At 34.0% G+C, this 13,617-nt stretch overlaps 1 protein-coding gene across 27 annotated transcripts in view; it reads right to left on the bottom strand.

The window, feature by feature from the left end:
* Nucleotides 1-6,008: 6,008 nt before the first annotated feature.
* Orp8 (Oxysterol-binding protein-related protein 8) overlaps nucleotides 6,009-13,617 on the bottom strand; it is a 420,271-nt gene continuing 412,662 nt past the window's right edge. For all 27 annotated transcript variants that reach the window (XM_067111143.1, XM_067111122.1, XM_067111142.1 and 24 more), the window contains 2 exons: nucleotides 12,654-12,832; nucleotides 6,009-8,364 (listed from right to left, as the gene is read on the bottom strand). In XM_067111143.1, the coding sequence (XP_066967244.1) occupies nucleotides 8,118-8,364; nucleotides 12,654-12,832 (426 nt within the window). In that variant the 3' untranslated portion in view covers nucleotides 6,009-8,117. The remainder of the gene's footprint in view (nucleotides 8,365-12,653; nucleotides 12,833-13,617) is intronic.

Raw genomic sequence — 13,617 nt, 5'->3', positions numbered from 1 at the left:
ATTACAGGTAACCTATTATTACTCCTAGTTATTCTACCTAACCACCCATTAACTTTACTTATATGGCTTGTCTAATCACACAAGCTTAAACTTACCATTCTTTGGAGATACAAATACAATACAGTCCATTGAAAATAATAAAATCCAAAATACCTCTTTATATGAAAAGCTGTCTTGTTTATGCTTTCAAACTCTTCAATACAAAGTAGCCAGTGCTACAAACCATTGCATGGAGAAATGTAGTATGGGAAGCTGAAGTAATCTCCCAAAATGGCCTTGACAAGCTTGACCTACACTAACTCTTTCACGGTGATTATTTCCACTCTTGTCCCTTACAAGGAATGGGTTTATTTATATTTTTCTATAATTAATAGAATAAGAATAATTGCATTTATCACCAGTTTGAGGAATTAAAACAAAATACTTAAAAATATAAAGTTACATTAACATTAACTTGTACTGTGTTTTCAACCATTTAACATACCAGTTCAGTTAACCCTCTAGAGAGAGAGAGAGAGAGAGAGAGAGAGAGAGAGAGAGACCCAACCAAGTGGAGGATGGAGCTAATATTTAAAGGACACATCAGGACACTTGATGTTTAACAGTGTGCATCACATGTGCTTATGCTACTTAAATTGCTGTATGTAAGCCATTTCTCTCTAAGACATTCAACATCAAAATCCATTTTATTGTATTCTTTCCCTTCATTCAATCATATTAATAATGTTATGGGGAAGGTTATTATTATTGATAAATAGTTTAACCAGACAACTGAGCTAATTTATCTAGCTCTCATAGGGATGACCCAAAGTTATAAGGAAGGGCAATGTGCAGTTTACAATCTGTAATAACACTGCAAAGGACAACACAAAACTAAAGCTAGGTTGCATATATTTTAAATAATTGCAAAACAAATGTATAAACATATATATTTAGCAACAACTGTCCTTGAGATTTCACTTACATGGAATGCTTAGAAAAAAAAATGAACTTCCTAATCCATTGTAGAAAAGAAAAGTGTTATCCAATTATTTCCACAGAATATTTATAAAAAATCTAAATAAACACATTCCTTAGAAGGTAAATGAGCTGAAATAATCACTGTGAACGAGTTAGTGTAGACTAAGCTTATTGAGACTGTTTGGGAGTATACTTTAACTTACCTTACCAAATTATGATGTTCACTATGATTATGCAGTTGTAATGGTTTTTCTGACAATTAAAGCTGATAAATACAGAGCACCTTTTAATGCCACAGTACTAATCCATATCCCTCCAGCCTAAGTGAAACATAGGCTAAGTTAGGCTAACCAATCACAATTCTGTTGATGTGTATTTACCATTTACTGTTGTTACTAGGATAGTAAATTGACTTCTTGTATTCACAAACATTATAGTTTACCCATTTTCACATTCAAATATTTTTAGCTGTAAATTTAATGTATAGTGCTAGCAGTTGCAGTAGTCTTAACGGACTCCATATTTTGTATCCATGAATTTCATATTAAAACATTAGTATATTCCTTTACATTACTATTTTCTCTTACTAATATGTATTATATAGGAAGTACTATTTGCAAGGAGTATGTCGACTACATACACACAATAATTTGTTTAATTAACTTTCAACTAAACTACAGTACAGTGGTGTTTAGTTAAAGAACAGAATTTCTTAAGTACAAACAAAGCATGTACGAGCAGAATTTATTGAACAGTCTGACTGAAAAGGTCCTAATGTTCCAAAACTTAAGCTTAATACAGGTGCTTCTCTACATACTGAGAAAACTCCTGTAAGTGAAATAACTTATAAATTGAAAATTAATGCTTTATCAATGAAACACCACAGCATAGTCTAGCATAACTTAGCATGGTCTGAACATTCACTGTAACCTGCAGTTGAGTAAAATCATCTAATACAGTGCCAATTTTTTAACAAGTTTAGTACCTCATGTACTTTACAGAATACTGTACTCAACTAATTTTTGTTTACCTTAGGGGTATCCTTCGCTATGCTTGCCTACTTTAAATGTGCTCAGACCACATATACCTTAGCCTACAGCTTGACAGATTTGTCTACAAAAGAGACAGTTTCATAAGTGGAAAAAAAAATTATCATAAAATTCGTCAGAAAAATCCTCTATTAGCTATTCTGTGGTGCTCAGTAACAAGTCATGCCAACACCATCAGGCAGAAAACTTTGAAGCATAACTGAATACGGATATTCATTAAAATTGGGTTGTAATGTAATCTTTTCTAAAAGAAGAAAATATGACTTTGTTAATTTACCAATTATCAAAATGTATGTGTATATAATTTTCTAGCTTCTTACTGGTCTTTGGTTGTGCTTTGTCAACTGAAAATAAAGGCTAACTTTGCAGGTGTTCACCATTAGTGTACACATCTGAACGCACACTTGGCCTGAAGAATGTGTGAAGCACTGAACTCACATTAATTTGTGGGCACAAATATGAAATAAATACCAGTACTGTGCTCTGAATGTAGCTGCTACTTTGCACCAGTGTGATTGTGTATGGTGGCAAAAAAAAAAAAAAAAAAAAAAAAAAAAAAAAATCAGGATGCATGTTGGCAAGATGCTGTAGATGCCCTAGCTTGAGTGGGATGTTTTCACAATATATTTTCTTTCACTTGGGGAATAAATCGATTTAAAACCTTTAAATAATATTTTATCCATGCTTTTTATGGTATGGTACTCAAGAAGCATATACACGTTCATATTCTTAAACGGTCCAGGGTTCTCGGGTAGATTAAAAAAGGTTTTCACTATAACCAAACAACATTTAAACCAAAAATCAGTATGTTTTTTATTTCCTTGACAATACTAAAATGAGCTCATTCCAGCAATGTTAAATATTTGTTTTATTTTTCCTCAACATTTGTCCAGCACAGTTCCTCCTTAAAAGCTTCTGTATCATCAAGTGCTGTTCCATAGTAAACTTCACATTATGAAAATTATGCTGCCTTTTGAACTGCAGGAACTATGAAAATTATGATACATTTTGAAGTGCAGGAACACCCAAGACTTGCTGTAACCCCTTTGCATTCTTGTAGACTATCAGCATGTCCTCTAAGCACACTGAAATAACTTCTTGCCTTAGCCAGCATCGTCAGTAAGCTAAGAAGTTTCTGCTTTTGTACTTTATTTTCTATCCACATGACAGGTTATCTTTCCATATCATCAACTGATCCAGTTCATAAAATTCATAGAGTTCATCACTGCTAATGCATTTATCACTAATTCCCTCTTAATCCTTTACAGTGGTAGAAATTGCCAACTGTGAGATTACAGTGGTAGAAATTGCCAACTGTGAGAGTCCCAAGTGATGCATAATAACTATTACTTGTTTTACATCTTCATGCTAAGCAAGTACATATCTTGAGTTTTGTCTTCAGAATAATTTTTTGTTTTTCTTCTCCAGGAGCAAGGGAGGCACAAACATTTAGCACTTAGATTTACATGGGATGTAAAATTACAAAAATAAAATATTTCTATACTTGTTTACACTTGCCGAAACAGACCAAAATTCCTTATGGAATGCTTAATTGGTTTTATACCATCAAAATTAAAATTTGTGAATCTGACAGCCTTACGTAGAAGAGCACCTGCATTATACATTTCAAGGCTTAGTGGAAATGTAACTTATTCATTACAGTATTAGTTTATTGTATACAATAAATAAAAATGAAATATATCTGATAATAGAGGATTTTACTGTGAAAATAATCAGAAGTAAAATCTTCAAAAACGCTTACGAATTTCCAGAGTAAAGGTACTTGTCTCCTGCCTTAGCATTCATGAGCCTCAGTTCAGCCCATAGACTGGGTGTTCTTGAAAATGGAACTACAGTGTTTGTGGCAATTGCCTCAAAAGAACAAATGCATATCCGAAGATTGTAATCAGTAATAAATGAGGTTCAAGTCTTTTATATTAGTTAAACCTTTCTAGACATACCAACAGCTTAGGCTGATTAGCTATACTGTATTGCAACTTGTATCTTAAGTACCTGGACTTCTTTGTGTTGTGGGGGATCTTAAAGGGCTCCTGAGCACTACTTGGGTTAATTATATAGAAAAATGGAGAGCAAACATGTTAGAATACAGTGACGTTAGTAACATTACAGCAAAGAAAGTACTAATTTCACACTTATAAGGTTCTCTCTTTGTAATTTAGCATTGATTATATTAACAAGAAAAAACAAGATTTCTCCTTTTGTAATTTAGCATACAGTATAGGGATGGGAAACTGAACTGTTTAATTTCAATAACTGTAAAAAAGCTTAGTAGTTAGTCTTCTTTATTTTGTGAAGACAATATTGTGAAAAAATACTATACTCAACGCATAATTAACGTGAAACAAAATTGCTGTCTCAAAGACAATTCTTCACCCCTAACATTTGTATGTCCTACTTTATCAATAGTTAAATTATTTTTAGGTAGTCTTTATAGCAAAATGCTGCTAAATTACAGCCAGAAAGTGAGGAGTTAATGTCCTTGAAAATAGGAGTAGTATTTTGTCAATTACCCCAAAAGAATCAATTACTCCAAAAGAACCAATTTACTTTTAATAAAGTTAAGCAATTCTGGCTTCAGTAAGCATCTCAGAACTTATTAGTGATAACTGAGGTGCTAAGCTTAGTCTTGTACACCAATGAAACCTTTGTAGACATACTGCCATAAAATTTTGGCATAAGTAGTGGCAAAGCAAGTGCTGCAAATTATTATACTGATCTCCAGGGTATATTTTCCTAAAATACAGTTTCCATATTAAAGCAATGAAAATCAGCAAAACTTCCAGTTTAAACTTAACATATTCCATTAATGTGAAGACAGTAATTATACAATATGTGTTCCATACAGTTGGTCACAGTAACTGAAGCTAAATCTGCAAACATCAGTCCTGCTGAATATATAATTCCTGATTTTAGAGAATCCAACATGTAGTATTTCTGGACAACTAATAGAAAATTGAAATTTTATGCTAATTCTTTCATGTGGGCATCATAAATTTTCCTATCCCCTTAACTCACAGAGTTCTATAACCTGTTATTATAATCTCAATTTTTTTCTCATTAAGTATTCCACCTAAATAAATTTTTAAAAAAACTTTACAATAATATTTAATTCATATCATATTTCCTACTGACCAAGAAAGCTCTTTGGAATGAATGCATACAAACTGTGAAATGTCATGAACTTACAAACTAAAAGGTCCCACTTACTTACATAAAAGCAGACAAGTCGTACCAAGTAAGAGAGACGTTTATCTAATAAACAAGATTCAAGAAAACTCCTTCTTGACTTCATAATGATACAGTAGTAAAATCAAAACTCCCACCAATATTTGCTCTTTGAAATAATACATGAATTGAGAAGATTCCTATCTTATTACTGCATCATAATGATGCAGTAGTAAAATTTAAACTCTACTAATACTTGCTCTTTAAAATGATACATGAATTTAAAAGGGCACAACAAATCTTGAATGTAGGATTTTTCTTACAAGCAATATTCTTTATAAGTAATTTATGGCACTGATTCCAGGCACCCATCGATCACTGAACACTACTACTACAAAACTTAAAAGTGAACCTGGAGGAGCTCATCTAGTCTGAAATTTTAATTCACATCAGTTTGTATCAAGTAAACAAATTTCAAATAAATAAATATAAATACCCAAACAATATTTTTGCCCCCAACTGGTCACCAGAAAGTTGAGGTAGATATTAAATACAAGAAAACTAATATCTTCCTAATTACAAATAACTTACTAGCAAAGCTTAAGCAGGTTGACAAAGTGTAGTATGATTTGAGAATGAGTTTAAGATTTTATACATTGAAAATTTGCTATAATAATATAAATGAGTCAGATATGAAAAAAAGTAAGTTTCCTACAACAAATTACTTTTGGTGCAACCTGTCTTAAATACTGTCCACATCATACAACTGCTACTTGAAGAGTACAACCAATAAAAAGGAAAATATAAAGACCATTAAAAAGTTGTAAACAACCTTTAATATTCTCAACTAAAAAAACACACAATGCTGCTGCATTTTTAAATTAAAAGCAAATACAATAATCAGAAAAGTTAAAAAAAAAAATAGGCAATATCAACCTACTAAAAACCATTACTGGCTTATAAAATAACTTTTCTAGCCCATTATGAATTCTAAATCACTATAAACCCACATGATTGTGTTTCATATCATCAATTAATTTTGTCTAAAATGTAGATGGATACAATTATAAGTGTTCAATTTTAGAGATATTGAGCAATGTTTTATTTGTGTTTCGAACACTCCCACCCCCACAGAAATAATTTAAGGCTCCAAGAAAGAAAGTAATAAAGTATTTACAAGTACAATTTCTCCAAAGGATCATAGCTGACAGAACATAACCAACTGTTCAAAATATTGCTTCAAAAAAGATAGAGGTGCCATTTCTATTGGTACTTTTGAATCTACCTCAGTAATCTGAATCTTATTTGGCCACTAAATTTTGCTCAATGACAAACTTGACCTGAATACTAACCTAAATGAGAGGTCTTTACCAAGGCTTTCCATGAATCCTGTTAATGAATGAAAATAAAAGGTGATGCAGATTAGGAAATGCCTTTGAAAAACAAACAATAACCTAGAATTATAATTAGTGCACATCTGTATGAAATGGACAGTGTACTAAAAAAACTTTAACAATGATGAAAACCTCAAAATCTAATAAAAAAATCAACCATCTAAAATACAAAGAAAATGCAAGATATTCCCCAAACACCATCAAAAAATTCCATGTGGTTTGAACTTATAATAAGACAGCCAGTCTATACTTCACATTTACTATACTGCTTATTAGTATTCAGGTAAAAAACTAAATATCTCAGCTTGGATAACAAGGTTAAAAACTACAAAATAAAGGAATGTGGAAGGATTACAGAAGAACCTAACAGGCTCTTGGCACAATGATGATGATGGTATAATGATTATGACCATGAGTACACTGGTTTCTTCATGAATTCTGAGATTCATATGAGGATCATCCTGAACATGCTAGATTTCTTAGTAACATCTTATCAAAGTATGATGTCCATTGTTAATTGTTCAGTTTATTCTTATATATATAAAATGGACTGTTTAAAGAATATAACAGTTACCATTATTACTGTACACCATTCAACATATCTGAGTGTGTGTAACAATGTACACAATTTGATAGTTAACTTACATATCTTCATGTAAACAACAATCAGGCACCATTCTCTTGATCTAAATTACTTATAAATTAGAAATATTTTTCAACATCCAATTATTTTATGGCTTTATTATTTGGCCCTAATGGTAAATGTATTCACGACAAAACTTTTATCATAGCATAGACAAGCCCAATGGGTATAACTATAGCCTTGAACCCATTTTTAAAACAAAATGGATACAACATTTCTCCCTCCATAACAAACTTGGGTATAATACTTCCAAATCTACAAGATCTATATTTAACTGTTACACTACCTAAAGCTCAGTATAACAGTTTTAATGCAGAAATTTTCAAAGATTTACCTATTTATTTAAAAACTTTCTCACCACTATCTGTGAATGAGAGCAAGATGCTGGTTGCAAGTTAAATCACATACCCAAGGTTTCCAAATTCCATGAAGTCTAACCTGACAAGGGATGTTTTTCATGTTCATTCAATCTAACATGTGCAGACTGATCACGAGTTATTCAATGTTTAACTTACATAATGGACATGGTAATGGTAAAAACTTCTTAACAGTGACTGGAATGTTCAACACTTTTAACAAACATAAAGCTAAGCTTTCATATACAACTGAAAAGTACTTCTAGATATATATTGACACAAGTAGTAATAATGATGATAACAAATGGCATCCTATAAAAGAACATATACTATACAAGTTGGAGAGCTATTGAGAATATTCTAGTGGGTCTGTTCCTTAGGGAATGTTGCTTTCCACTTTCCCATCCTGTACATTTGGCAACATTTATTAAATATCGAATAACCTTATGATGTACAACTACCCCACATACAGAAAACTATAACAATATGTATGTGTGTGTAAACAATACTGTAATCCTTAAATCTGTGGCTATGAACGTATCTTTTCAACCAGCCACTGAATCAGTGAGTAAAATATTAGAGCCACAAGGATGGATGCCCATGACTGGGTAGAAAGAGCTGAGCTGTTATCCTGAGAACCACTACCAGACTGATGCTTCGCACTGCCAAGGGCAGACATCCTCCGATGTAAACCATCAATGTCAAGTCGCAAACTTTTAAGTTCTGATATTACGGTTTCTTGATTGGTTGATAATTTGTTGAGTGCATCAGTCACACTGAAAAAAAAGTAAACCAATAATCATGTGTAAGAGAATGTTGTTTACCCTTCTCCAGTGAATGGCAATAATTATCTATGCAAAAGACGGTTTCAATAAATTTAATGAGGTCAGTACTAATGTCAACCATGAATTTTTTTTTTTTATATAAATTGTCTAGCAATCTAATTTCTGTCTAACAATGCATAAAATAATAAATCAAAACTGGGGACATACACCAGAGCAAATTCTTTAAAAGCACTGTAAATAAGAAAATAAATGAACAGGGTTTACTTGATGGCTTCACATGTGCAGTACTGCTGTTGCGAGGGGCATTCGATAAAAAATGCAAAAATTTTCTCCCTAACAATTTTCATTCAAAAAAATTGAAATTTTTTGTCTGACATCCTTAACCATTCCTGTGTTGTCATGTATTTTCAGTAATTTTCTGTAGATGGCTGCAGTATAATCAGCTATCAAAAGGGCATCTATGACCGGGGTACGTTCCAATAATATAGCAGCGATAGAATTCCTTTTGACTGGAAAAGAGACCGTCACAAATATTCACATGCGGTTGCAGAATGTCCTCAGAGACCTGGCAGTGGACAAAAGCATCATTGGATGATGTGTCTATCATCAGAAGAAGAAGGAAAAGGAAATCTGTCTGATCTCCTGTGCCCAGGCTAACTGCACACATCTGTGAAGCGTGCGATGGTGAAATATGCGGACACTGTTACAGGCAGTCCCTGGTTATCAGCAGGGGTTCTATTCCTGACGGCGTGACGATAACTGAAAATTGCTGATAACCAGAAATCAACGAATATCGACACTTAACAGCGCCAATAAGCAGATACTGGCACCAATAAGCGGGGATCAGTGCTTCTGTTAGGTAGGTACTGGCGCCGATGAGTGGATATCAGTGCATATTGGCGCCGAAAATCCAGTCATTGTTGTCGCTAGACAAGCGCCGTAAAACCAGATCGCCAATAACCGAGGCCACCAATAACCAGAGACTGCCTGTGTTCGAGGTGATCGGGGAATCAAAATCAAATAACTCACTGCCCAATTTGACATCTCTGTCAGTAGTGCTGACAAAATTGCCCACAACTTAGGGTAACCACAAGTTTGTGCCTGCTGGGTTGAGCCACACATTCCACCACTGCAGGCGTCGCAGCTGTGTAAAGCCGGCCAGGGCGCAGGAGATCAGGCAGAATTCCTTGTCCTTTTCCTAATGATGATGGACATTTTGCCTAATGATTCACAGTGCTTTTATCCATTGCCAGGTCTTTGTAAACATTCTGCAAACATCTATGAATATTTGTCATGGTGTCTTTTTCCACCAAAAGGAATTCTATTACTGCTCTTTGTGGTGCACCTCAGTCACATAACCCTTTTTGATAGCTGATTATACTGCAGCCATCTATAGGAAATTAATGAAAATACAGCAATGGTTAAAGATGTTGCACAAAGTTTCAAATTTTTTTAATAAAAGTAAGCCGAGAAAAAAATTGTGTTGCATTACTTACTGAACGCCCCTCGTACATGAGAGAATATATATGAAATATGGAAATTTACAGTTTTGCAAAAATATGCTTCAATCTTGGCTAGTGGATTCATGAATCATCTTAAGAGTTGTTCTCCCTAGACCCATACTGTAGCAAACAGTGTGAGACAAAGCATGTGCATTCATGTTAGTTTTTGTGTAAACACTGGTGAATATTTGCCAAAAGTGCAATTGAGCCAGTAAAACCTCTCTTTCAGCTGAGAAATAGAAAGTTCAGGTTTTGCATAGAGAGTGAGTTTGTTTCTGAAGCAGCCATAGTGTAAACAGATGAATCACCCATTATTATTATTGTTATCATCTATTATTTAGAAGATGAACCCTATTTATATGGAACAAGCCCACAAGGGCCAATGGCAAAATTCAAGTTTCCAAAGAATATGGTGTTCATTGGAAAAAGTAACAGAGGTATAAAGGAAATACAGGACGAGGAGATCAGTTATAAAAATGAATAAATAAATAAAAATGTAAATATATTATTAAAATAAGAGATTTGTTTTAGAGTAAGTAGTAATGCATTGCATTATTGCTTGAACTTTTGAGGTTCCATAACATCCTCAGGGAGACTGTTCCACAGTCCAATGGTGTGAGGAATAAAGGACCTCTAGAACTGAAAAGTTCAACAGCAAGGCACATTTACTGCATACTGGTGCTGCTGTTCAGCAAATCTGGTCGCTCTCAACTAGTGAAAAATTGACAAACAAGAGACCATCCATCAGTGGTCCAAGTCATAATTACTAATACAGTATTAGGAAACAGAACCTCAACCCCACTAATAACTATATCTAAAAGAGATAAAGCTCTGGCAGAGGCAGACATCCACACAAGAGAACAGTGTTGCAGTATAGGAAGAACAAATTACCTAAAACAGGTTGTACTGATTTTATCACTGTTGTAAATATATGAGGTGTTATGTACTATCGACAAGAAAAGTGATGATACGTTTTCATTAGCTTTTGTTCATCGAATTTCATATTTTTTTTACAGAAAACACACAATCTTGGTAAATTTACTATAGAATATGAAAATACAATGCGAAGTATATCTTATATATTAAATCTGCAAAACAAAAACGTTCAGATACTTAAAAACACCATGCATGCCTGAAGTAATTGGAATTTCTCAGATGGATTCATTCAAAGAGATCTAAAAGATAGTACTGCCATAACGACAATATTTACTCATTTTCCTTTATGAACAGGATTATTATTGCATCAACATATATGGTAATGATAATTTCTCTGATTTCTACAAATTTATGTTTGTATTTCATAGTATTAAAAGTTAGCTGGATTTAATGGCAATAAATGTTGTGACAGCTAAGGTAGGTTGAGCAAATCTAGTTAAATCCACATGAGCGTTCTCTATGATACGAGAAGGAGCCCAAGAACTTTGGGCAGGAAATTGCCATGGATCAGCAGCTGAGAAGAGAAACTTCATTATTAATAGATGCACAGAGCAAATATGAAACCAACAAAGATATCACGCAGGTTTAATGTGAGCAGATTAGTCTTCCACCGATGGCTGAGACGAGAAAAAGAGGAAAGAAGTGTAGCGAATTGTCCTAGATGCGGTCGCCCTCGTTCAACAAACGAGAAAAAAGACAATTTATTTATCTCTGCCACATTAGAACAACCTGTGACAAATGCCGTTGCCATCAAAAGACAAACTAGATTAATGATTATGCCCCAAACTATAAGACAAAGATGACATGCATCACAGAATACCAGCAGCTCACAAGGAGCAAAGATTGGGGTTTGCATTGCAATATTCTGCGATGGATATGGACTTCTGGGATATGGTAGTCTGGTGCAATGAAAACATTTTGCAGTGACGACCATGGCCAACTTCATTATTGGTTTCCTGATAATACAAGGTAACCAATACACAAAATCGTTCTTAAGAGTCGAGTCGGTCTGCCTATGCCTATATATTATGTGCCTAGGCCTAACTTGGTAAAACTAAGTCTCTACGAAGTTAAATGAAATTTTTAGCTACTTTTAATAACCGCCAGCAACTGAGTGTGTCTCGGTGAGTTTTTTAACAATTGAGACTAAAGGCAACTTCATATCCCGTAAGTGAAGACATATCCACCACTCCAGAATTCTTAAGATTGTAAGTGCCTTATCATTTACTAAATTGAAAGCAGCACTAAAACCTATTTGAATTACTCTGCACTCAAAACTTTATCAAGGTTCTCTTGCAAATGGCATGTAAAATCTAAAAGAGCATCGCAGGTAACTATCTGCTTCCTATATGCACAGCAACTATCTGTTAGCAATCCTTTGGATCCCATATATACTTGTATAGTGGCTCAAAAATAAGTTTTTCTGCAACTTTGCATAGCTAGGGAGAACAGAACCTGGCCAGTAGTACTGCAATCTGCAGATATGCATTTTTGCAACAGACACTGTATATACAACAGATGTTTTTATACATACTAGGTCATTTGAAATAAAATAAACTACTGTGCATCACATAACTTTTACCTTTTGACTTCCTTACATTAGTAACACGAATATAAGCATGTATACAATATTCTAAAAAGGAACAACTATTTTTACTTAGCGTAGAAACTTAAATTTCATGCAGGGAAAACTGGCTTCTGAAAACATTTGAATATTTCATATCTCATTAAATATCAAGGAGGGTCTACACACAACAATATGATGAACTATACTAATTTTCTTGAACACCTCACAATACTTAAATAGCATCACCTCATAATACTTAAATAGCATCACCTTACCTTGGAGAAAGAGAGTGAGCAGTTCTCTTGGGAACTACAGGAGCTGGAATTATAGGAGTAATGTGATCAGGTGCATCTTGGAGGTCGTCGTGATCACCGGAACTGGTTTCCTCAGCTGCAGCTCGCTCCAATACTCCACGCAAGCGTTGAACTCCTTCTACACCACCTACCCTAACAACCTAAGAACAACAAGCATTTTACCATAAATGATATTATTTATACATTATTACTGTACTACGTTTTACACAATGTGTCAGTTCATATTGTTAAGTACACAAAGCATACAACACCAGTGTTTTTCTATACCTTCATGCCTTAAACCTATCAGCCTGCTTTGCACACTTGTGAAACATATACAGTACCAGTTTTGTCACAAGTACTTGTTCTGGAAGGTATCATTTCTCCTCAAAAACCTTCTTAAAATTTTATATATGCCAGAAATCTGGCATGCCTCTTCAAGGGCAGACAGAGCTACCATTGGGATTTTTAAAGTTTTTGGGTTTGACCAAATACCAGAATCTATGCTGCCATCCTGTACTTGTAGTAAATGGCTTGGCTATACTCATTGTAGGGTATTCCTCATTGAAATCTTTGTAAGATTCAAATTTCTTTCTGATTCAACTCATTACTATCCACAAGCATGTCTTGTATTCAAGTTTTCTATCCAAATATTTAATTAGGTTCACCACAAACTCTAGTATAACTTGTTTTATTCTCATACTTGTGGTCTTTGAATGCCCCTGACACTCAGATTTCCATTTAAATGACAGAAGAGTGGTTGTAGCTCATGCATGCAACTCAAGAACCTGGGTCTCCCAGAGCCTACAGTTTTACTTTTTGTTTCTGCACTGTCGTACAATCTCAGCAGAACTCTCCATACTCTTGATAACTTACATTAGAGAATTTCAGGACAGCCTACTCATTTAATTTAACTAATTTGTTTCTTTCAATTCAGCCCATATAT

Source organism: Macrobrachium rosenbergii, chromosome 11 (assembly GCF_040412425.1).
Source record: "Macrobrachium rosenbergii isolate ZJJX-2024 chromosome 11, ASM4041242v1, whole genome shotgun sequence".
Classification (NCBI taxonomy): Eukaryota; Metazoa; Arthropoda; class Malacostraca; order Decapoda; family Palaemonidae; genus Macrobrachium; species Macrobrachium rosenbergii.
Note: the sequence above shows the minus strand (reverse complement) of the source record. Positions and strands in the feature narration are given on the sequence as shown.